The sequence below is a fragment of the Nomia melanderi genome, chromosome 5, assembly GCF_051020985.1.
Source record: "Nomia melanderi isolate GNS246 chromosome 5, iyNomMela1, whole genome shotgun sequence".
NCBI lineage: Eukaryota > Metazoa > Arthropoda > Insecta > Hymenoptera > Halictidae > Nomia > Nomia melanderi.
Genome location: NC_135003.1, coordinates 4732975 through 4760881, shown reverse-complemented (window position 1 = coordinate 4760881; position 27907 = coordinate 4732975). Strand labels below are relative to the sequence as shown.

The 27907-nt window shown below is 29.0% G+C and overlaps 1 protein-coding gene across 4 annotated transcripts; it reads right to left on the bottom strand.

Moving 5' to 3' along the window:
• Positions 1-123: 123 nt before the first annotated feature.
• On the bottom strand, positions 124-27817 carry LOC116431023 (long-chain fatty acid transport protein 4). Of its 4 annotated transcripts, none has more exons than XM_031985887.2 (11): positions 27518-27817; positions 22389-22632; positions 10008-10158; positions 7826-8063; positions 7027-7252; positions 3741-3939; positions 2630-2822; positions 1915-2061; positions 1698-1835; positions 1440-1597; positions 124-1196 (listed from the first exon to the last, which is right to left on the bottom strand). In XM_031985887.2, the coding sequence occupies exons 2-11, from the start codon at positions 22577-22579 to the stop codon at positions 888-890; spliced, it is 1950 nt and encodes a 649-aa protein (XP_031841747.1). In that variant the 5' UTR covers positions 22580-22632; positions 27518-27817; the 3' UTR covers positions 124-887. The 4 variants fall into 4 exon arrangements, with proteins under 4 accessions (XP_031841747.1, XP_076224107.1, XP_031841748.1 ...); XM_076367992.1 differs by lacking the exon at positions 27518-27817 and adding an exon at positions 27140-27467; XM_031985888.2 differs by lacking the exon at positions 27518-27817 and adding an exon at positions 25794-26129.
• Positions 27818-27907: the final 90 nt, after the last annotated feature.

Sequence of the window (27907 nt, the reverse complement as noted above, 5' to 3'; positions counted from 1 at the left end):
AATTTTGTAAAATTATTTTGATGCCAATGAAATTATGATTATATATAAAAACTGATGGCAAAGAATGTTACTGTTTATTTGGATAACGTAAAGGGCATGAATAAACTTTTCTTGCCATGTGCATAGTATTCAAGGTTTTCCTTTATTATTAATTGTACAATAGCATGTATTTACAACAACATTTAAAGTACATTATAAGTCGATACAGTAACAAAAAATAGTTTTACGCAAATCTGTCCATGTATTCGAAAAATATTTTAGTTCAATAAGACTTTTTCTATTTATTACAAAACTATTTCAGATCGTGGGTTTTTTTCCTAATTACAAAAGATTTCAAATATTTTAAAAGATTCAATAAGAATATGTGTTACTATAGATTGAACCAAAATTGTTTAAAAGGGGATCACATTCATTTAAAGTCTTCTGTATTCGATTATACAAGTTTATCTTTTATGTTTTAATTATGAGTGAGCAGTTATAAATAAGTGCATAGAGAAGTAAATGGCAAAAAGTATGTAAATATTTACATAAATTTATTAACTATAATAAACGTTAAACTTTTTGTATTCAAAAGTGAAATCAGTTTTTTAAATATTTGTTTCTCTAGAGTAGACTTATAATATATACACCTATCTAATATTTTATCGTTCAAAATGATAAGGATAATATCTTTAATTCAATAATTCTAAAACAATTAATTAATAATATTTTTTTACTATTTTAGCTAGTTCAATTAGTCAAACTTTGCTAATAATCTTATGTTATTAATTCCATTGATAATAATTACATTATAAGAATAATAGAAACATTGTAAAAAAAATTATACGTCTAATTTTTAAAAATATTTTCAACGCTTATAAGTTGTTTGAGAAGCATTAACGCAACGACTAGAACTTCCTTGAGCCAGATATAATTTCTTGATAAAGTTCAGGTGTAATTTCAACATATTCCTTATTTCCAGAAAGGAAATACATTTTATCTTGCACTTTGCTAGGATCGAAGCCTTCCTTTTGAAGATGCACTTTTTTTAACTTGAAAGATCCCGTCATTTCAAGTTCTTTCACAATTCTTAAGAAAATTGGTCTTGCATAAGATGGCAGAGCTTTTTCTAAACCTTCTGCAAGGGCTTTGAAATCCAGTAAACTATCTGGATCAACTATTGCTGCCATGCCTGCTCTTCCTTCCATTCCAGGTACCTTAATAAATAATAACAAATATTTTACAACTATCTTCTTTAATAAGATATAAATCTAAAGTATTTTATATAAATGTTTGTTAAATAATTTTCCGTATCAGGTACTATGTACATAGGATGTATTTTCAATGCTTTTTCAGGAGAATTAAACATTTTATTTTAAAAGGTAAACTTCAATATTAAAAGCAGTAGAATTAAATTAATAACATTAATATATTATTCGTAAGCTTTTAAAATTACAAACCTGAACTCCATAGACCGTAGCGTCTCGCTGTCCTGCAATATTACTAATTACACCCTCTACTTCTGCACTAGCAACATTTTCACCCTTCCACCTAAATGTGTCTCCTACTCTATCTTTAAAGTAAATGTAACCATATTCGTCTTGCATTAATATATCACCTATAAAAGAAACATTTATATCATTTGAAATCAGAAAAGTTTTCAAGAACATTACATTTTTTGAGTGGACAATTTTTTATTGAAATTTATTTAAACTTACCTGACAAGAAAGCTTTATCACCTTTAACAAACACGTTCTCTAATATTTTTTTTTTCGATGCTTCTTTGTCTAAATACCCACTGAATTCCATTGATGCATTTCCTTCTTTTATTAATCCTATAAACATTCCTGGTTCATCTAAATTAAAAACATATTTCATGTATTATAATAGAAAAACTTATCTCAACGTTAACAATTTTTTTTGATATGTTCTTACTTATATCAGCTCTTATGCATAAACCATTAGGACCTCTAATCGGTTCATAGGTTTCACTGTTTACGCGAATAATTGCCACAGGATGGAATTTTCTGGGCACAATCAGCGGTACAAAGCCAACAGCGCCAGTTCGACCATCCAAGTTTACTAAAATTTAAATGTACATTGTATGGAAGAATGAACTTTGCTGTCATATAAAGGTATAAAATCACTTTGAAAGAATAATCCTTTTCCTCTTTTACCTAGTATTTTGTATTTTACATTAAATTATTGATTTAATTTATATAATCTACTATGTGATCAGATTCAATAAGTTTTGCAAAAGTATTTCTAAATTCCTATGTTGATAATAAATAAAAATGCTGAGGTAATGATAGGTCACATTACTAGAGTCCGAAAAAATGTAAGTTGAATATTTTGCTTTCTGTAATAATTTAGAGTAGTAATAATACATGATATAATATTGACAATTAAAGATTACTTAAAAAATCGTGCAACAAAGTTGAAAATATAAATATTAGAGGAATTTCTTAAAGAATTATGATGTATGTATGTATAAAAATAAAAATAAATTTTACTAGACATTTCTTTTACTTACAATATAATGAAGTCTTAATAGATGAATCTTCAGTTAATATATTTTATAGAATGTTTAAAATTTTAAACAATATACCTATTTTGTTTTTGTAGCTCTGACAAATGGGTAGTTACTTACCAATATTTGCGTTCCCTTCGCTAGATCCGTAGAATTCGGTAACCCGATTGATGTTAAAGCGTTTAACAAATTCACTCCAAATTTGCGGCCTCATGCCATTTCCAAACATGAGTCTCAAACGATGCGCGTTATCTTCCACTCGAGGCGGCGCGTTTAATAAATAACGGCACATTTCACCAACATACTGTGCAGCCTAGAAACGAAACAAAATTATGTTTAATTAACAAAATTGGCGTGTTTGAATTTGAGTTATTTTGTATAGAATGTCTTAGTCATAGGCGAATATCTAAATATTTTCGTCGTATTTAATGACATTTCTTCAAGTACAAATAAAATTATTTTAAAGAAGAAATAAAATTGTCAAATTCCTATATTCGATGTAATGAAGATGTGTATACATATTTTGATCAGTACGTTCATCGGATTTGAATTAGATTAGATTTCTGTTTCTCTGAAGAATACTAAATAAAGATGTTTATCGATAATGAATATTATAATTAGGAATTTGTTAACTAATAAAAAAAATTCTGTGATTACTAATTTTAAATTGCTCATTTAAATATGTATATTTATGGTGTTAATAGACATCACCTCGACATGCAATAGATAAAAAAATATTTATTCTATAATCTAGAAACAACATTTTTCAAAACTATTCAAATTGGGCTTGCAACATTTCTCATATCATTAAAAACGAAGATATTTAGATGTTCTCCTGCAACTGAAACATACTGTATATAGGAACAATAAAACATTAAAAGATAACATTAATATATAATTAGGTGAAAATGGTAATAAATCAGTAAGGAATTTATAAATAAAGTAAAAAATGTTTTATGATTATTAACGATATCAGTAGATTAATTAAGGGATCTCTCTTAAACATAAATAAACAATGTGAATATAATTTCTATCTCTAAAAACATTAGTTTATGTCCTTATAATTTCACAGTTATTAGTTTATGAGTCTTATAATTTTACAACCTGTTTTGCATATTCATGATTCAGTTATTATAGTGCAATAAAAATATAAATAAATAATAAACTTAACGATGCTATTAAGCTTTTTAAGATCGCTATAAATTGTGTTAAACATCGAAAAGCTACCTACGGTACAATTATATTTGATGCAATCTGTCCAGTAAGCCGTCACTGAAAATTTGCTCCTTAAGACTACTGGTATACCTTCCAAAATCGCGAAACCTACTCCTAACACTCCACCAGCGGTATGATACAGTGGATTCGGATTATACAAGATATCCTTTGATCTCAACCCTAGCAAGTTAAACGGCATTACGACCAGCAAGAATCTGAAAGGAAACAATTTATTTTTCAGTACATTATATTAATTCATTCGTCTATTTAGGGGTTCTGTAATTGTTTCAATGAAATGTTTGTTACTAATAGAACTGTAATATTATGTATTTTAATAAATTCATTGAGAAATGGATAAAAATACCGTGTATGGAAATTCTATGCAGATAAAGCATGTAACGCTAAATAATAAATATGTTAAGAAGTACTTTGAACATGTCTTTGATCATTTTTATGCAACGTTTTATACGTTTGTCATTAATGATCAACATCTTTCAATTTAATAATTTTTAGAATTAAAGAAGTGTGTTATTTATTGTAATAGTAAAATAATAAATTATCACTGGACAAAAACTTTACGTATTAAATCATCAAAATGACCAAATTCATTTTATTAAATAACTGATGACTAGTTGATGATTAGGAAATCAGTTTGAATTTTTTGTTTTATTCCGTACATATTTTATGTATTCAATAATTTCGATACTCTTTAAGTAGCTATACAAGAGAAAATTATAATAAATTAAAGGAAAGTTTGCTCGAACGAAAAGTACGACATTTTATTAGTAAAACAGTTATAATGCTGGCAGGCAGGAAGCAGTCTCTCGCAAAGCAACTGCATTTACATGTAATCCCATTCTGGACGAGTCGTAAGGCTTTCCTGAGAGGATTATAGATCATTTATACGTTCACCAGAGAGATAATTCATTCTGTTCACGGAACAGTGTCTAAGAATAAATGAAAGTTTAAAAACCTCTCACGGCAATGCCAGTTTACTGTAAGTTTGTTAACTAACAACTTCCGCGAGAAAATAAATACAAAAGTTACAAAAAATTACTAAAGTCTTCAACAGATTATCTTCCCATAAGTTTTGGAAAGTTATGCATTCAAAGCTTGTTCTACTTTATCGTTTTACGCTTATTGGTTTCAAAAAAAATTTATATGTATAAAGAGTTTAGATATAAGGAAAATATGAACAACTGAAATAATGTATACTTAAAACTTATACAAAATAATCAATTTCTATGAATTCTAAGCTCTTACATAATTTTAATTGATTGGTAATGAAGTAATATTTTATTACTCTTTCTCACGTGTCTTTTCGAAAATCAATTTAATAATTTACAAATAGCAAATTTAAATAAAAATTGTCACCAGGTTCAAATTGTCAAGCGTGAAAAATTAATATTTTCATTCATGCTTTTTAATATATTCAATTTAACATCGATTAGTATATACTTTGCCAGGAAGTTTAAAAAATAGTAAATATTAGTTTATCCTTGTTTATGATTTATCTTTTATTTATTGTTAATAAAATACCCAATAGCTCGTGTGTAAATCAACAGGTTGAATTATCAAAAAAAAATTAATTTATTTGTTAATTGCATAATTTAAAATATAAAAAAGTGTTATATAATATTATAATACCTTGCTAACAATTATACAAAATTATTAACATAACTAATTTATTTTGTTTTTCTTTATTGATTGTTTTGAATTGTAAAATAGTGAAAATTTAATTACTTTTTACACTGTATTAATAAATTATATATATATATTAATAACAATTTATTTAACAATATTTCAAATATGTTGCGTCAACGATTTGTGTTACTGACGAAATGTGGAGAAATAATATTTAGATTCATCGCTTAAAGTGACCTACATGCGCTGATCGATATTTTTACATAATATATCAACCCCTGTGTCAACGATTGTCGACAATGCTCAGTTATAATGCTTGACAATTCGTGAACCTTGACCATTTGGCGTACAGTATGAGTTCATTAGAAAAAGGGACAAATCGTATTTTTTACAAAGTAGAATTATTATTGGACGTTGTGTTGTACAAGATTCAAAGTAAGGTACTCTGGGAACTAACTCTATTCATTTTTAAGCATACGTTTATGAAAAGTAATATTTCGAAAATTTTCTAATATCTGTCTTTGGATTCAGAATACTACTCAACTGCATCAATATATTTTACATTTCTAAATGCATGAGAATATTATTATATTTTTTAAAATATTTTAAGAGTCTCATTTGCATCTATACACACATTTTTCCTTATACAATGTACCCTTAGCACAAAACAAATCGTCTGTTCCTACAAGTACATATTCATGATTGAACTTAGCCATCGATATCCGTAGGGGAAGTACGAACTACGAAAGTAGAAATAGTCGTTTCGTCCCGTCAACGCGCAAAATGGTTTTCCGTCATAAATTCATATTAACTTTCCCGGTGGTAATCTGTCTCAAAGTCTCATTACAGAAAATTACGAAATCTGTCTGGTTCTATTGGACTAAATATCAGCATAAAAACAATGCACTTCGTTTAAAACTCAATTTAAATGAATCTCAAAGGTACACTTAGAAGAAAAACTGTAGGACATCGATTTATTAAAGTATCGATTTGTCAAGATAAATAAGTCAAGAAAAAAGTCTTACAGAGTCTATTACAGATAAAGAAACATAAAGGTTAAAATAATTATTGTGTCTTTCAACTAACTTTTTAAAGTTACTCTTGCTTTTTAACTCATGAAATGTTCAGTGGGGTAACCAAGTCACTTGTATTGCACCGTTCTCATCCTAATAGTATTTTATGAAATAAATCTGTTATTTGATTTAGAAGTAGAGATTATTCTATCATTTTAGTGTTTTCTGACAATTTACGTCTGGTTATTCATTTGAGCTTAACTTTGTCCCAAAATGAAACAAAAAAGAGTTCTAAACTAACTTGGTGTAAGTTTCCTTATCTCGAATTGAGTAGCAGGGTAAGTTGGGGAGAGATGGCCCACTTTCTTTTAAAGAACTATTATATCATAAATATCATTAATTGATATTTTTAATTTCTTTCAATTTATTTTTTAATTTCTTGCAAGAAATAAAATATTGATGAATGTAAACGGATATAAGAAGAATAATTAAATAGGCTTCTGTGCAAGATTCAGTATACCACTACAAACAATTGAAAATATAGATAATCGATAATTTAAACGAAATTAGGCCATCTCACTCGAAATTACCCTATCGCCACTTACAGTAAACAAGTAATATTTGATAAAAAGCGAGTTTTCTTACCTCGAATTGAGTACTATTGCCACTTTAGGCAAACCAGTAGTACCACTTGTATAAATGTACATCAACTTGTCTCTGTATCCAATTTCTTCTTCAACCACCGGCTCTTCCGTGCTGGCTTCCGACAGAAGTTTGTTCAAACTGTATATGCCATCTTCTTGTTTCTCGGCATTACTGTACATTTTGTACATCTGTACACCAGGAATCGAATCCTTTATGTCCTCGATGGCTAAAACAGGCATTGACATTTTGCATAATTTTTGTCGCCGCTCAATTCTCTGTAATTCCTGTGCCTACACCTTTGCGAACGGTGTACGGAAATAGCGACCATATCACGGGGGTTGACGGTGTTTATTAAAAGAAGTAAAAGAATGTTGCTAAATATCCCCGTAAACCAATATATTATTGGTCAAATTATTCATAGTACCGCGTGAATTTTCAAAGAAGTCATTCACATTCAATTTTACTTGTCACTCCCCTATGACTAATCACAGACTGTTACATATGAAGATGTTTAATAAAATACAGAATGTCAAGTAAATCAACTAATTTGTTCATTCTATGATAGAACAAAATGAAATGAGAAGTTTTATTTATAAAGAAAATAGTTTTCATAATGAAGCAATTTGTACAAAGATAACACAATGTTCAAACATTATATATATAATAAACATTATATATAAGTTCGTTTGAAAATTATTAACGGTAAGAACACGGGACATTATGATAATACTGAATGTTATGAATGAAACTTTCCTTCCCAATGTCATGACTGTAATTATATTCTTTATGACATAGTTACCGGATGAGTAATCTTCCATACAAATGATACTCTTCACTTCAGCGATACGAAGGCAATGTATCAAGGACTGAAGTCTCAAGTTCGTATTGATTAAAGCCGTTACGACGCCCAACTTCGCCAAACCGAGCCAAATCGCGACGTACTCCGGCCGGTTTGACATCATCAAAGCCACGGCATCCCCTTTCTTATATCCTGCTTTTTGAAATACTGAAGCAACTTGATTGCTATATTTATTGACCTGTAATCGGCAAACAAAGGGATATTAGTTTTAATAATGCAAGGTATACATTTTAAAGTTTCTATAGAGTTGATTTTTTGCGACGAATTATAAAAACCATTTCAAACAGTCACAAAAATCTGGATACTTACACCTGACCAATACTTGAAGCAAGAAGTACAAGAGTTTGAAACACTTTATAGGTACTCATCCATTTATTAGTTAAAATCAGATGAATACTGAAAAAATGATAACATATTTCGGCATTTGTTTATAAGGAACCGTTATATTTGGCAAAAAATCTTGCTAAATTTTTCCAGGAAGTTTAAAGGTGTTCACTTCATAAAACTGAACTTCTTTAAATTCTACATTACCTAATTTCTTTAACAGCTTCTTATCATTTTTAATATATTTATTTATATTTATCCGTTTTCTATAAATAGATGAACACATTTTAGAATACCTCTATTAAATGACAGAATCTGTCTAATTTTCACTAACAAATGTAGAAACTTTCGTAAAATATAGAAAACTCGGTTCCTTTAAATATTTGAAATTTGGCAGGTATATCTATATTTAGATTTTTGTGGCTGACTGAAAATACAGACGATTTCCCAGGATTCTTTGGCCAAACATCGACAGTACGGATTACAGACAGCAATAAGAAAAAATTGTTGTATAAATATAAACTATTAAAAACGTAGTTGAAGAAAATAAAAAATCGAAGACAGTATTGTAGCAACGGTTCAATGCTTGAAAGGGTGTAAGAAAGATTTTTAGATTTTTCAAACAAAAGAAACCTATAATGCCTAATATTACATTCTTTTTACTTTATTGTTTTATTTCTTGAACAAATAGAAAAACATAATCTAAAAAATATATTTATTTATATACTAAAGTATGTTTCTTTCAAAGTAGACAAAGATAGTCAAACTGGCAACAATGAATCAAAACAATAAAATGTTATCAGTCCTATTACATATTACATATAATAAAAAAAAACGAAAATTAATTTTGAATATTCATACAGTAAAAAATAATGAGAGGAAGATGTATAATTTTCTCGGATTTTTAGTTTAAGTAGGAACATTTTAAGGTATAATAAATTTTGTTATACTTTTCCTTATTTTAGCTCTTTCACTGCGAATAGTAATTTATTTATAGGGGCAATCTCAAGAGTTTGGAAGCAACATCAATTATTTTTATACAATACTACACAACGTTGTACAAAACTTTAAATTCTTCACATTTTATATTTTTATTAATTCTTTTATCCTGACTTTAAAAGAAGCAGTTCAACTTTTGAACAATTTTACGGCCAAACAAAGGTACTGATTATAACAATGATTCGTTTTTCATCTTTAATATACTTTTCTCTTATAAATACATAGAATGGGACATTTAAGGTAGATCACCTGGGTAACTCTGTTATTTTACCGTTCCAATTTACCATTTCTCCAGGTGAAAACACATAACAGAGCAGTTCAGAAAAACAATATCCTTCTTCTATAGATAGATGTATAAATTCAGAAGCTTAAATTTTTACAAAATTGAAATTCGAAATGGAACATCATTCGCATGGTAGTAAGTGTTTCTGACACTCTACTAAACAATTCTTTTTACAATTATTTTCTTGGATTATGCAAATTGCCAATCATATAGTTTATGTTACAGAAATTAAGGAAAAATAAGTGTCAGTTGTTAAAAGACTTATTAAATTAAGAATTAATGACGAAATTGAATACAATAATAATGCATAATATCCGCTAATTACTAGCTTCCAAATTGAATAGAAATTTCATAAAAACTTTTGGATTGAACCTCACTTTCGTACATGACAATAATACAATTTTGTTTCCCTTTACTTTTCGATTGCGGTATTTATTTTTATGTGCAGTGAAATCATAAGAAATGAATGTTTAGTGAACGAGTAATGCTTATAGTAGTCGAGAATTTAAAACATACGTCAGAATTGGTCCAAACACGATCCTCGAAGATGAAACATGGCTTTGTGGGGTAACGATCCACTCTTTTCTTGAAAGTCTTCGCAACGGTCATATTATTTCGACGTTGAAAGCTCATCTCGAGTTCAGCATTTATGACGCGATACAGAAATCTGAAAGACACGATTGCCATCATATTTAAAAGGATATTAAAAGTCGTTTCAATGGGATGAGCCATTAAATTATCCACCATTTGGTATAATTGTGTAGCACAACAATTTGAATTCAAAATATTAAGCATAGAAATCAATGTGGTGTCTTTTTAAAATGAAATCATTTATATACAATAAAATCGTACATTCGATGAATTTGTTTTATTATTAAGATAAAAATGGAAAATCCTGAAATATTAGGGAAATGTTGAAATTTAAAATGGATCTGTAACTAAATGAATGAACACTAGATTTATTTTTGTACCTAATAATTGATTTGGTAAAACCACCGTACAATGTTGCAAAATAATAATGAATGTTGATAGAATGATGTATATTTTTAATTTTGTTTAAAATAAATACCAATTTTGTAAAAAAGTAATGGACTAATATATTCGGTGTGTTATGGATATTACATAAATGTGTTCCACTTCCCACTTTCTAATCCTAAGTTTAGTTTTTATGTCTCGAATATTAATTAACTTTTCTTTGTTTATAAAACCATGCATCTTGAATAAAGATTCATTTATTTAATTATTAATGTCGAAAATTACATAAAGGTATACATAATAAATAAAACATGTAATAAGCATATAATTGTTTTTGTTTCATTTAATAAAACTACTGAGAACGAAAATTAATTTTTTCAATATTCATAAATTCATAAAAATATGAATTTGTACAACTATCCAGAATTTAATAATAAATAACTTATCTTATTCCTATATATATATATATATATATATATATATATATATATATATTGTTTAGCGATTTAGTATTTTCTTAAATGTAAAAGAACTTTTATTTTACAAATATATTTATTAATTTTTGTAATTTACAATAAATTTTTATCTAATATCTACTATGTATTTACTTCAGTACGTGGTACAAATAAGGTCGCCTTATCAGGCAGTACGTAGCATTGATAATTCAAAAACGGTTGTTGTTGAATAGTTACTGGTTTTTCATTTGGTTAATATATTTTAAATATGTGAATACGAACAATGAACCACTGTTCAGTTATTTATATCTATTTGTATCATGTTAACATGTGATATACAATTTCTATCACAGCGCATTACATTTCCATCATCCGATGGAGAGAAGTGTAACACACAGAACTGCTTGGCGGCAGCAAGAATTGCAGCACTGATAGCTAAATATTACAGTTTTAAACATTTTTTTGTTCATTTTTCTTGAGTTTAACTTTTTTTGGTGCTTTTTAATAATGTATTAGTAAATGATCGGTATACTTGTGGTGTTAAAGTACAAAGACATTACAAGATTACTGACATATAAATAAAACTAGCGAGAGAGCAACTAGCAAAAATTTTGAAATTGACGCCATGTTCCTACATTACCGATCTTCACTACGAATAACTTTAACTTTTTATCATTAACTTTTGAAAAATAGTATTTTCCATAAAGAAGAGTTTTTACTAATAAAGTATGGAAAGTGACATGTAAACTGCATATATATATATATAGAATACATAAAAATACATATATATATATATATATATTTTCATATAACAAGGAACATATTACATCAGTTGCTTACTGACACCCGGTGTATTGAAAGGACTTTGAATTAATGTTAAAAAATAAGAAGTTGAAGTTGTACTGACTTGTTTGCGAAAGATAATACTGCACAAATAGCATCTCTTGTAACAACTTGCGTATTCAAAGTTGATAGTGAAATGACCTTTGGAATATGAAAATCCCTCTGAATTGCGAACTGAATAATTTACTATGTCGTACCATTATTATGATTATGTTTTATTTATGCATAATTTTATTTGTCGATGCAATTATTTTGTTATTTAGAAACAAATAGAATTAATTTAAATATTGCAGAGAAACAATACAAATTGATATGTTGTAATTCTTTATTTAATTTGTCCCGACGAAGATAGCTTATAATATTAAAGTTTAAACGCAACATTTAATGTCTCAAATTAAATATTGAATAACAAAGTGAATCGAGCTTAAATTGAATTATATAATCTGCTATTGCTATAGTTAGATTAAAATGAATTTGTTTAAATAATTTTTTAATATTAATGGCACGTATTTTTCTAAAATTATAATTGTGTTAACTAATATTTCTTAAATGAATATTTTAACAATAATCTTTTAATTGCTTCGCATATTTACTACAAACATATTAAATATTTATGTTAACGGTATATTAACTTTAGTCTCATTTACGAATTCTTAAATAACATATCTTTATTTATATTTAAATAATTTTTATTATAACTAACTCTGCATATATGGTAGAATATTCAGCCAAATTTCTATCCACAATTATATTAATTTTAAAATATCTACATGAAAATTACAATTAAAGCTTGAAGAGCTGGAAATGTTTATAAACACAGTTGCTCAAGGCATGTCAGCGTCACTAGTGCACAAAGAGAACAGAATAATTGCATGCATGGCCATTTCGTCATCGTTGTCGGATGCATAGAACATTCAGCGAACTGCATAAAAACATGTTTGAACCTTATGTATGTTAATCAGATTCCCAATCATCAATGATCATTTATCGTTGATTAATTGCTTAAGATAAGTATTGCTATATTACGCGAAAACGTGTGTCAAACGCAGTACAGGTAAATAGGATAAAAAATGGTTGACAATACGCATTTTTATGGTTCATTGATCTGTATCCTTTGAAATGCATCAGTGCGCTAAAGAAGTACAGTTGTATGTAACTTTAAACGAGCATGTACGCTTCTTTCACGTAAAACGGTTCTTGTGAGTGATCACGAAACACTACCATTTTTAGTATTATTCAATGGATAGTATTCTAATTATTCTTATTATTGTTTAGTGCTATTAAAGTAACAAAATAACTTTATTATCAAATATAATTTCATTCGAAGAAATTGAACAAAAATATAATTTACTATTTTTTTTTGTTGACAATAATTTTAATATTACGAAAGTAATATTTAATTGTTATATAGACAGTACTGTTTACCTTTGTGCCATATGAAATTACGGTATTCAACGGTTTTAAATCAAATTCAATAAAATCTGACACCATTGCATTAAGGTTACACAAGGTCTAATATGAAAGAAATAAGTGTAACGATTTGCGGTATTCCGTTTGCTGATATTCCTTAACAAATTCGTGGCAAATTATTTCTTCACTTCCCTAAAAGTGAAAGCCGTTTGGAAAGGAGTAAGTCCGAAGTTGAACGAAAGTTTCTGTCATTAGCAGAGACGCGTTAAAAAAATTAGTTTTAAATCGTCACACTAATGAACTATCTATTAGTTCAAATGAAAAATGGAAACTAGTACGTTTCAATTACATTTTTGAGCTTATTGCAACTGGTTTTACACGTTTCGTACATCTTTTAGCTACTTTATAAAACAACGAAATTTCACATCGAAAATAGCCGAGCTACAGCTCTTGGACAGACAACATTTGAATGTAAGATGAACGCATCAGTAATACGACAAAACTACGCACTCATTTTGACATGCGTGCGTAACAATTTCTTTCATTCCTGAGCTGGTATAACGTCGAAGGTTGTTACATCACACACCAAATGTGACTTTCAACAGTAAAAAGATATTCCAAATTTAAAATGCTAATAAGCAATTGTATTCCTTATAAGTAGGATACAGACATTTATGTAAATATTCGATTTTATACGAAGATTTCAAAAAAACATAATACTTGTCTCTTTAGTTTGATAAATATAAGCCTTGACAAATAAAGGTAGTACAAAACTGCATTAAATTCTACTGAATTTTGTATTTTATTATTTTACTTTGTTTTTTCATAGTTTTATGAGCCATGAACATCTGAAATCCTGCAGCCTATTTGTAATATACAAAGTTTTACACGTACTGTTAGTCACAAGAGTATTCGTACCTTCTAAACTGCCGAATTTAAACGATTGATATTTGTTTACAATGCAAGTTTCAAAATCCTTATTAACAGGAATGTATGTTGATATTATGAAGCTTTCAAACTGATATATACTTTATTGGAAAATAACATGTCAATATAACAAAAAAATAATTTTACGTAAACAGAAAGAAAATTGGTCTCACAAACCTGATGATTTAGATCGTTCCAAAAATATTATAAAATACAAAGGAGGATTAACCAAATATTAGTTATTAATACATTAATTGTATTTTTAGTATAACTTGTACAGATACGAAAACGCTTGTCAGATCAATATTATTTCGGTTTACGTAAAATTACATTTTTGTTGTATTAACATGTTATTTTACAATAAAGTTTATATCAATTTGAAAACTTCGTAATTCCAACATGTATTCATATTGATAAGAGCTTTGAAACTTGCATTCCAAACAGATATCAATTGTTCAAATTCAACAATTCAGGAGGTACGAATACTGTTGTGACTCACTGTATGCAGTACCATTTAACACGTCGACCGCCACGAGAATTTTTAGCGTTTTGTATAATATGTTATTATTGAATATTTTGATTCGACATCAGTTTCCTTCCTGTAATTGTCTTCAAGCATTTCGGAAGCTCCGGTCATCGGTGACCACCGTGACGGTCAACGTGTTAACCCCTTGCACTCGTATGTCATACTGGAGATAACAATACAAATTTTTTTTAGAACATTGGAAATTGTTTGAAAAAGTACCAAGATAAAAGATTATAAAAATTAAATCTTATTATAATAATAATAAATAATTGTAAGAATCGGAATTATTGAGTTTGTGAATAGAAAAACACCAAACGATCTAGATCACGAAAATACTGACTCAGTTAATCAAGATCCTACAAGAAAGCAATCTGTACAAGAAAAATCTGAGATCCAGTGGATATTCCTGATAATGACTACGCTAAAGGCACCAGTAATTGATCTGGTATCAGTAGTTGACCATTTTTCATGAAAATGTAAAAAATAAAACTTTTACCTGAATTGAATGGTTTACCGTAAAAACTAACAATTTATTTCATTGATGTTGATTATATGTTTCCAATTTCCAACATGGAATTAACTTCTTCTCATTTGTATTTGTCTTTTTACTTGTAATTTGTCATAATCGTTCTAAGTAAATGATATTAAAGAAATCACCTTTAGTGTTTTTTGTTTTACTATAAGAGGTCAACTACTAATTAACATACGGTCAATTATTAATTTTCTCATTTTAAAGGGTGGTCAACTTCTGGCGCAAGTACTGAATTTTCAAAAATGTCTACAAAATTTGGATAGTATAGTTATTTCAAAAAAGTTCTGTTCGTTACATAATGTAAGAAGTTCAAACAGCATACAGAGTCTCTCAATTTAATAAAAGAACAAGCGTTTACTATTATTCACGAAGAAAATTTTTTTTAACTGGTTAACTATTAGTGCTTTTACCTTACTTTCTTTTGTTCCCCAAATTTCAGGTTAACCGAGTAGCCAGATAGAATATATTCCTATACCTGTAATTTCCTGTTACAAGCCCGAATCATTATAGTTCTTCCAAAGGAACCATCAATAAGACGCAGTTGTGTCCACTTAATAGTCGTTTATTATACCGGTTTAATCATGCAGTCATCCCTATCATTCGAGGTATTACTTTCTCGAATAAAGCATATGCGTTGTTTAGAACACGTAATCAATAATATCTCAGCTATCAATGAGTTACAAATATAAAGAAAATAACATATTTAGATTTTTTACTTTATAATCATTGTATTATCTTAAACTGACGATTTCACTATTACTTGAATGCATGTGAATTGCACGAATAATATACAATGACTATTTTAACCCTGTATAGGCCTATCATATATTGGCATCTTGTTGATTTATTTCATTTTGTATAGCGAAGTGGCGAATAAAATTAAGTACTTAATTAACTTCAACTTTTATACGCTCAAGCGTGAATTTCAAAATTACAAGGTATATTCATTTTGATATAATTATTACAATTATTGAATACATTATTAATCTGTATTTACAGCTTAATATTTATTAATTTTATACTACATACAGTTTTTCATAGTCACGAACAAAAATTCAGCCTATAGAGGGTTAATACTTCTGTACACCATAATACATATCATACTACACACAATAACAATAGTAATAACAATTTCGTTTTAGCTGGAAGGGAAAATGCAAGGACATCGCTACAGGCGATGCGTTCGAGCCTTCTTCAATTTTTGTTTGAGTGTAACACGTATCACGAAACCTTGAAAGACTCAAACTCATCAGTTATAGCAACGTCATCACCGCAAATTTCAACGTGTATAAAAACCTAAACACTAGAACTACCGAACAGTTAAACTGACTTTCTGAAATTCCTCTATAGAAACTTTAATAGTGCATCTATTAAATCAATTTCTTTAGTAATTTCTCACAGAAACATGTATTGTCTTTTTAATAAATGCAACATGAAGAGATCAGGAATGGATTATTTTGACCCGTCTGGTAGTTTTAGTGTTAACGAGCCTACTGAATAAAACCCCTTCCGTCATAGCAGCTGCTATCCGGCATAAATCCCTTAACTGTCGAGCTCATGGCATATATGAACAGAACGAAAAGCAATATTGAAGTTTATACATTTTTTTTAAATTCAGGTGTACCATTTAATTTTTCTGTGAAATGAAAAGCTTTTGTTATTAGGAATTCAATGACAACAGTTTTACGTTCATAAGTAAACGTGAACAAAATTAATATTTTTTATTAATTGCATTATATTCTGTTTATAATCTATTAGAATGTTAGTGTGGTAAAATTATTTATAACTGAAATTTTATTATATGATGCATGTGTGAAACAGTTGTCGAACCTTTTTATTTCATTCCCGTTTAACGTTTCATCAACCCACTAAAGAAACGAGTGAACTGTGTAGAGAACACCTGCCGTCCCGACAAATGTTCCAGGTGCGAACCCAACTTCGTGAACATTAAACTACTTTATTACTGCATTCAATTTTATTAATTCACTTATGAAAAAGAAAAAATTTCTGTTAGAATATTATTTAGTCATATTGGTTATTATCATTATTGTTGTTGTCGTTGATCTTGTTGTTATTATTACATTTATGAATATTATTTATTCGTTTATAAATAAGCTGACAACAACAGCATTATAGAAAGGTAGAATTTAAAAATAGACAGTAAAATTATATACTATAGATATACTATATTATAAAAAGTTTATAGATATATATTATTAATGAGATTTAAATTGATCAGTTGAATGTAATGTTTCATTTTTGTTAATTATTTGGAAAAATGCAGCAATTATTCTTCAGTTTCGAATTCGTGAATTATTAAACACAATGTAGGAAAAATAAAACATTCCATTTTAGTTTCAGGGAATTTTTGCATGTTTAATATAAATATTTATATTGTATATTTATATTGTGTAATTATATTGTATATTTATATTGTATAATTATATTGTATAATTATATTGTATATTTACATTTAGTATGTTTATAATACATATATATTATCCTCAAAGCTAGTTAGTTACTAATGCATTTACTTGACGTATTTATAAAATATTTCGTACAAAAATTAGGACCCAATTAGTGGTATATTGTCTTTTGTCGTTCTTATTTGCCATGCGTTACGCTTTTATCTGCGACAACAATCACAGCCACACTTCGGCACACGATTTCTCGGATTGACCCGCACAAGGCTACACATGATCGCCAAAAACAACCGTTTTATATGTGTATGTAACTAAAATAGTTAACTAACTTAAAATGAAGCATTGTGAATCATATGTCCGATTTCTTAGGATATACGGCACACTAGTAGAAATCGATATACCTATCTAAACAAGCCATAAAATTAACCGTTCTTTTAAAGAGTGAATTAAATCCATTTTTCAAAAAAATCAAGTTAGTGCTTACAATAATTACAATTCCACATTAACTGTTTACTTTTAAATTTTAAACTCTTAAGGCTCTTTTTTTTAACGGACACATATATTTGTTATCGATACTCCGGCGTTTTGACATAAAAATAACTTTATAGACAAAAACTCCAAAATTATTGGATCGACATTTTTTTTAATTACTAACTTACAAATTTTACGAAAAAAAATGAAAAGAATCACATGTATTTCTATCGTAAAATTATAAATTTATTTAGAAAATTAAGTTTTCTATGGTTTACTTGTAAGTTATTATCTCTTTCAGCTTTTATCTATTTGAGATACATTTATAACAGATGCATTACCAGTGCTCGATAAATGTGAAGTTTTCAGATACGTAAAAAAAATATTTAAAAAATCAACGTCATCATAAAAGATTAATACCATATTTTAATATTAGTCACTAACATTTTACGCGTTGTATTATTTTATTTGTTGCTTTCGATAATAAAAAAAAAGGGTAATTTATCGGTCTTAGAAGCGTGTAGTGAATGGGGTCATTTACTGTGCCATCCAGTAAGAATTGGAGTTGAAAAGTAGTCACCGGATACAAGAAACTGTTTCCGTCGCGTATCACGATTGACAGATATTAATTACAAAATACCGTAGCTAATAAAAAAATATTCGATCGAACGAATATTATCTTGACTATGAACTTTACAAAAAATTACATTTCCATAGGCCAACATCTAACAACAAGACATTAAATACAAAAGTATTTCTTTCACTAAACGTGTCATTAAATTTAAGGTATTAGGAAAACCAATTATTTCACTACAATTGTTATTTACCTGCGTTTTTCATGTTACTTTATGCTATAAAAACACAAGATTCGCAACATAACAACAGCACATGTGTAATACTAAATATATGCGACAACATTTTTGTTATCATATTGAATAGAATTAACTGCATTCATTTTTACAATTTAAATAGGAAAGACTCATTGTCGGTTCAGCTATTATTATGTATGGCCTAAATGTCGCGTAGTAGGTAAAAAACTCGCTACTGTCAGCTTACAGTAAACAAAAGTAATAAAAAAATTCAAGAGGGAAAGGACTAACATTGGATTTAACCAGTTAACTATGGAATTTAGTTTCAAAAATCTCTCGTTATGCGTACAATAAAGTTAAGAAATGAAGTATATACTTGTCAAACGCAGTGCAAATGTACCTACACCTGACCCTCGATTTACGCGAAACTCCGTCCCACGTGGGTTCGTTTTACGCGAACGAAAATCGCGTAAATAGAGCCTGTCGGTACAAGAGAAAACAAAATACTGAAAAGAAAAGCTGGTATAAGTTTTAGAAATACATATTTATTTTACATAGCTTAACAAAAGATATAATAATAATGACATTTTAGAAAACAGAAGTATATTTTATTTGCTGTTACTGAATTCAGATCGCGTAAATTAAGATGGTGCGTAAAAACTACCGCGTAAATAGTGTTCCAATTTACCGCGTAAGAAAGAGGCTCACGTAAAAAAGTCCGCGTAAATCGAGAGTCGGGTGTATAATATATTCTGACGAAAAACTAAAGCAAAATGAAGAAGAACTATACGTATATCTGAAAAAACAACTAATTCATCGTTGAAAAAACTAGTATCATTTCAAGTTTTAAGATGATAACGTGTATACTCATCAAACACAGTTAACTGAATGAACAATGGAAATTGCGTTCTTTAATGGTTTAAAAGGTAAAATAAATCGTGAAAATATTCTCGTATCTATAAAATTTCTAAAATTGAACAGTAGTTGAATAAAACTTTTTTAACAAGAATCGTAACACCTTGTATGTAAGTTGCAATGAGTATATATACATTTATAATGAGCTGGTGTAAGATAAGGCTGATAAAATAGGTGACATGTGAAAGTTGAAAGTATACGTCAGACAGATGATAACTCTCGTTTTCTGCATTCAGCGATCTTTCTCTTTCACGATCCACTTTTCATGCACGCAGGATGTTTATTCTCCACCGAAAATTTCCTGATGAGATACCGAGGACACTTGTATTCTTTTAAATCTTGCTGGATAAAAATTATTACACGGTATTCAGACGTATCGTCTTAAATATATTTTATTTAATGAGCAATTATAAGACTTTTGATAAAGTAATAATTGTTACCTTTTAATTCAGTGTTTTATTAAAAAATTAAATTAAAATTAAACTTGTTATCGATCATGAATATTATTGCTATCGTATAGACACTTTTTTAAATTTCTATTATCAGAAGTAACGGAAACATTTATAATGATCGCGTAAGTAGAACCGTTGATGTATAAGCTTATACGGTATTGAAAGAAAACCTTTTTATACTTTATCAGATAAAACAAAAACTGATTTACCTATGTAAAACGAAACGGTTTTTTTACTATTACCACTTCTTATTGATCCTCTTTTAAACTATTTTTATGGCAGAACTGATACTAATTTAAATATAAAGATTTATTCAAACGAATAATGAATACATATTTAAGTTTTCATTTTAAGAATAACGTTTATGAAAGCAAACCATAAATGTCTGATAAAATTTGAAATATATTATTACACATTTTTAAAATATGTTTGAATCAGATGTCTTTAATTCAAAATATTTTTACTAATAATAGGTTGATTTGTGTCTAAGTGATACTTATCACAGTTGATTATTAAATCATTTCGTTTGCAGGTTGATACTAATTTATTTGTACTGCTAAACGGTCTTCGTAAATTTTGTAACATTTATTAGCATTAAATATTATCATAATTGGAATGAATGCGCAGAAAACTTAGATAGTCAAGTAATTGTCAGTAAACGAAAGACTCATTGTGACGCATTTACACAGTACAGAATCGAAACGAATGTTGAAGTACTTTAGTTTTAAAAATGATACGCAATACGTTAATATGAAAAATTATTCAAACGAAAAATGATTAGATATCATAAAATTAGCATACAATTAGAAATTAATATAACTGAACGTTCCGGTAAATATTTTACAATTGTTATTGTTATATACATTTCTATTTATTTTTTATGTTTAGTGTAAAGATACAACCAATAAAAATAAAAGAAATTACGTATATTCTGATAAAATTCATCTTAATAATTGAAATTATTTTTCGTTGTACTTAACTTTTGTTATGACTTAACAAAGATTTTGAAAGTGCCGTGTTTTCTAGGGGAGTCCAAAATTATTTCATTCAATGCATTATAGTTCATTCAAAGGAACATATATAGGGCAATTCGAATTTATAAATTTCGTGTCATGCAGCTAATCTTATACTCCATTCTTATACCCCTTAGACAGATGTTCTACTTATGTAAATACTCAAACTCTGTGTTACGTGCCAATTTTTTTTTGTATATATTCGATACGGTGGAACCTTTAATGTGAGTGTTTGTATTTATCTTATTATTCCATATATTTTAATTACTCTTCTTTTCTTCTTTTGTAAATTACTATAAATAAGATGCTTCATATATAAATCCAACTCCATTGAAATGACACTGGCATATTGTTTCATATTTTCATGTGTTTTAAACACTTTCATAAAATGTAGCTTTTAACACACATATGAAAAAGTTTATAAAAAAATATTATTAAACACGACTACTACAAAATTTGGTTTCTTTCGGCTTAGATATTAGGATAAATATTTTCTGCATAAAATTTGTTAACAAGTAAAAATTAATCTTAATTTTAGTATCTGTTGCAGAAACAATGATCTATAGATAAACAATAGTTATTTATAGAAATATTAATATGAATATCGTAAGCACGAAAATATTAAACATTAAATCGTGATGGTACACGGTACCTCATATAGATTTTATATTACAAATGACCTCAAACAATTGAAAATTAATGAGAAGACTTTTTTTCTACATAAAATAACTTTGAGACTCTACACCTCAAATATATGCTTAAAACATTTTACATGGGCGAAGTAAGCAGAAAACACAGGAAACTGATACTACTTCCGAAATGCACGCATGAATAATAAATACTGCTTTATGCCGTGTTCTTATCAGAAGTTATAACATCGTCCATAGAATAGCATTAACGAAGAAACAGAGTATTATATTTATATAACGTTGAATCGAAATACTTCGAACAGACGAACAATTTGAAAGTCTTCAATTATTTAACACCTTTGAAAAACCTACATATTTATTTAGCACAGAAAATAAATATTGCAAAATACAAATGTTCATTAACGTGTTGGAATTCTAGCGGCGAACCTAATTTAGATCTGCATCTCTGAAGCAACCTGTACCGTTAGAGCCGAGAACAATTCAGTTCGGTACTTACATCACATCCCGAGGTAGCATCTTAAAGATGATGTACAGCTTTCGGTGGAATCTGCATAGCACCGGAAGTAGCACCAATGCAAGGAAGATCTGGGCAATCTTGTTAAACCCAGGAAAGCCGAATCTCGTCGCGACAGTAGCAACCATCGCCCCAATGATCCCCAGGGCTAGCAGTAGCAGTCTGACGTCCATGTTCCAATTTTACTCACTCTATTCCACTGAATCTAGGTGTCCGTACCTCTTAACTGTGAAAGACGGCACAATCAAACCCCTTAAATCGAAGCATCAAGATTTCATCTGACACTGACGAAAACTGCCCGATCAAACTCTTTCGCGTGATTACTGAAGGCAATAGAGACATATATTAATTAATCCACATTTTTCATTCTTTTAATATATTACTTTTAATACTTTGAACGAGGATAACAGTAGAAGTTATTTGAAAATTGTATTAATATTTTGTGAGAAGACGATTATTATCGTTGTATACTAGTTTCGCGTATAGTTTATTTGATCGAACAACTTTTGCCACAAATAAAATCAAAGGAATGTAAAAGTTCGATATTAAATAAAAGGCACATAGTGATGGTCAAAATATATATACTATTTCACATATACGAAGTTTTCTTAACTTTGTTAGAGATTCCATTTTTTACTTTATTTACATGATTCCATTCCTAAATACCATTTAACGAGTTATTAATTGAAAAATGTCGAACTTTTCCACAGTTGCTATAACATTACACGAAATAACTGAATTGACTTTAAATTGTAAACCCATATCGTATGTGACAGTAAAAACAAATTATAGTTGAACAATTTGTTGTAATATTTACATTTACACTTTTATTATAAATTAATTACTGTAAATAACTTTACATGTTCTGTATCAGATCACCGAAAAAATATCAGAACAACTAAAACTACTAATTTACAACTGTTTTAGTCGTAATCTATTTTTTTAATACAGCAATTCAGAAGTCTACCATACTCCCAAGATAAAATGATTTTCGTTTTGGAAAAAGTTTTAACAATAACAATATCAAAATATAAATATTTATAAATAACAATATATATTTATAAAAAACAATATAAAAACTCGAAATATTTACACTGATGTATACTTCATTAAGATAAATACTTCAAGTTATCATTTTCTGGGAATCATTTAAAGGTAATGTAAAGCCGACAAAACGTATGCCCTTGCTATATTTCTATTCATCGATGATTTTATCCTTAAAATATCTTATTAACCGCAAAAAATAAGAGAAAATCATTTCCTTTATTTTCGAAAATGAAACAGTCGCTTAAACACTAAATATCTTGCAAATGAAATATATTTTTCAAGTATTGTAAAAATATGTCTATTAATATGTTAAAAAGTAATAATTAGAGAGAAGCAGAAAACGAAATAAGCACGAAAGAGTATGAATGCTGTTCTGTTACTGCAATTCTTTTCCTTGTTCACTCATAAAATAAATGAAATAAACTATTTCAACATTATTATATAACCTGTATTTTATAAATTTGCATTATCTTCTAACTTTAATATGGATCTTATCTTATCATGACTTATATCTTTAGTGTTTTTGTTATTGTTACACTTATGGAAATGAGTATTGTATTCTATCATTCATTTCTTACATAAATTACGAGAACTATCGTCGTTACTGTAATATTATTTTCAGAATATCAAAGATCTTGCTGATGTTGGTAGTTACTTTTTTCGCTTTTTCGTTATGTTAAAATTTCTAATGAGATGCAATTTGGATTGTTTATTCCCTCATAGTTCCAAGATAAGCGTCATGCGATAGAACACTGTTCTCTTGCTAAAGTGTAATCAAGGATATTAACTTGTAATATTTTTAACCCTTAACTGATTCTTATAAACTCTCGACTGCGTCTCAAAGATACTATGGAACTTTTTCAATCAATAACAAACAGCCTATATTTAAAGTTCAAATAGCATCATTTATTTTAATTTTGATTTATTTAAATTAGATTCCAAACTAATTTCAATGATTCCTTCGAAAAAATATCGAAGTATAACTATTAACGAAAATTAGGATACAGCAGAATTTACCTCTACAGTTTGAAGTTAAAACAAGGCCCCTTGTTATTTCCAATATTAATTCGTTTCTTTTAAATAAGCACAACTGCGTTCTATATTACATTACTAACATCATAAACAGATAAATCTTGATAACAGATTTGTTCAGTCATTTGCATCCTCTTTCAAGACTGCACATATGAGTCTATCATACTATAACCTTGGAATGATGAATGGCACTATCCATCTTAGATTTTACTCACAACACGTGAACTGCATTCGTATAAACTACTAAAAAGTAATTTTCAGAAATCTTTCTCTAAATGGTTCAATCATTTCGAAAAGTATGTCTACAAGAAAATTCTGAATTTATAAAACAAATCGCGTTTTTTGTATTTGTTATATAAGATGTAAAATTATTTTTCTGAAAGAAAAGTATACAAAGATACTGTTATCGGAACATGAAGACATCAAATAATATTACACAACACGATTAGATGACATTTTATAACATATTTCATACATTAGATCGATCTAAATACATGGAATATCCTTGTCTCGAATAAAATGTTAACCACGCGCAGTTTTTTCCGGAAATTATATACAATAGTTAGTCGAAAATATCTACACACACCCGAAAATTTGAAATATTTAATGAAAAATACATTCTATCTAGATATGTTATAGATATTCATTAATTTGTTAATTAAAATCAGATAACTTCTAAGAAGATTACGATGTTTCTTCTATTTATTTAAGAAATCTATTACTTATATCTAAATCTATAAATAAATCGAAAGCTTTTTATCGCGAAATCTATTACACAATTTACATAATTATCAACAGCATGGTAAATTGTGCAAAATTTGTTGATATAATTACTATAGTTATTATAATGACCAATGTTATGCACTTTCCCATAATGTTTCTATATTCTTGTAAAGTTGTGCATACTTCTCGACTTGTTTATATTTTCTTCAAAACAAATGTGAAAAGTATTGTCAATTTTCAAAATCTATGTAACTGTAACCGATAAATGAACGGCTATTCCAAAGCACTCAAAATTCCTTTTTTTCTTTCAAAAATTAAGAACTCTATGTAAATTTCCATCGCTGTTAACAATAATAATCAAAATAGTTTCCATATCTTCACTATACCGATTTGCATTTATTCGTCGCCACTGATACTTTCTTGTTTTTATTTTCATAAATTTGGGATAACCAAATTAGTTGGTTGTTGACAAAAATTATAAGAATAACGCATGAGTTATTTAGATCAAATGTATACCTAATATTTGGAAGGAATTGCGTGTGTTTAAAGTTTTGATTGGAAAAATCACATTTCATATGCACCAACCTAATAAATATCTCACGAGAAAATTAGGGGCGGTGTTGCAACGACATAACCGCGTCTACACTCCTTGGCGCACACTCTTCCACTACTTTCAACCCCAACACAAACACTGCTTCTCAAATCATTAATAGATATTTACTTCTGTTTATGCTGTATATGTCCGGAAAAAAACATAACACGTTCGCGAGGTATTGAACGCCCCCCAAAACAGAACAATTGGTATGCGAAATGAGGATTTTTCAACTTTATGGGATCGTTTTGTACCTGACTTTTTAATGAAGAAAAAGAAATGAGTGCAAGGCACCTTGATAAATGTGCCTGGTGACTAAGCCGATCACTGCTTGCGCCTCAAAATTACGTAAGATAATACGATTAATCTCTTTAATTCGGAGCTACACGAGGTGCAACGATCAATACTTTGCATTTTACGGACGCGCAGGGCACCGCAATCAGTCGTTTGTATGACAGATTTGCAGGAATTGTTAAAATTATCTTGTTATATACTTCATAGTTACATGATTTTTTGTGAATTGAAATCTCAAGGCACTTTACGCGAATTTCAAAGACATAAATAACGAAGAAAAAAATTTTGATGTGGGAAACAATATAACGAAACTGAATTAAATGTTACGTATCCTTTTCGAAGCGTGTTAATATTTTTGTTCCAGAATATCGTACGTGTTCGAAGATCAATGCTCAAAGTTTTACGATTGACTTTATTTAATAAATGTTCAATATTTTTAGAATATAAGCATGATCATTAATAATTACGTTGTATTTTCATTTAGTTTCAACTTAAAAATACCAAGGCGCACGATACACAACACAAACATCACAATTACCACATAGAAGGCAAACATCAATTTATATAGATATTATTTTGTCCACTGTACGTGCCTTTGGAAGAAATGTAGCTATCGAAAGATTGGTTCAACATACAATTCAGGTGCATCAACCTAATATTACACAACATACCAAAATAAATCTTGTCATTTTAGTATCAGTAACCCTAAATAACATTTTAGACGAGCATAAATAATTTCTACTCGATATTATAAAATGAAACAGCATAGGCGATATACGTTCAGTAGAATAAATTTACGTGAACGAAAATTATTACACTCGGTGTCACACAATGGGTACTTGACATTTGAAAACTGATTGGAACGTTATAATAAATTTCGGAGGTGCACGAGGTCCTAGAATAAACTTCCGTGGTCCTTTTGACTAACAATGTGATCCTTCAAAACAAAACAATTTGTAGCACGAAATTATACCAAGCACAATAAGTACTCATGGTTTATACCCGCGCTTAACATTTTAGAATCGACCAAAATACAACGGAAGACCTTTAAAATTGCACTAGGTACCAATCAGCTCCCGAATGGCACAAAGTATCTTCAGCTATCTAGCGCATCCGCATATCACAGTGCACCGACAATCTCTTTGTTCGCAGTTTACACAGGATAACAGAGCAATCACTCTTTCTGTTTCGATGTTAAACGTGGTACAACGCGTGACATCCTTTATTCGAGAGGTATGAGAAATAACATAATCCTTTTGTCCCCACGAGCAGCCACGACTCGCTGATCAATAATCCTGAAAACTACACAGAAAGCTACGCGGAACGCTCTGAACACGATCTATTTATTGCGAATACAACGGTCGCACGACGATCAAAACTTCGTTTGTTTGAAGGATTAACACGTGTGTTAGATGATCTATACCTTGTAATTCAGGGACAAAACGAAGGCGACACGAATCGATCCTTTGTGTCTTGAGTACTGCACGAGTCACTATGATCAATACCTCGCGTTTCAGTGCGTAGTACTACGCCCGACGATGATACTGACAACACTAACAGCCGGCAAGGCTACTAACTGAACAGCAGGCAACGCGTTCCTCCGACTTGGCCGACACGGTATTGCGCCCACCACCAAGAATTATTCCTGTGCGGTGGTGCTCATGGCTGCAGAAAATCGAAGTTTTATTTTAACGGGATCTCTATCCAATGGCTTTCCTCCGGTTCCGCACGTTTCCAAGCTCTTCACTAGGCATGCCCGAACACTGCGGAACCTAGCATATTTATCTCACATGCGATTTCAAATTTTCTTGCA

Coding starts and splice junctions, on each gene's coding strand:
- LOC116431023 (XM_031985887.2), bottom strand. CDS start 22,579: ATGGACGTCAGACTGCTACTGCTAGCCCTGGGGATCATTGGGGCGATG. Junction 2,062..2,629: donor CGAAGGGAACGCAAATATTG/GTAAGTAACTAC, acceptor TTTAAATTTTAG/TAAACTTGGATGGTCGAACT. Junction 1,836..1,914: donor ATGCATAAGAGCTGATATAA/GTAAGAACATAT, acceptor TTTTTAATTTAG/ATGAACCAGGAATGTTTATA.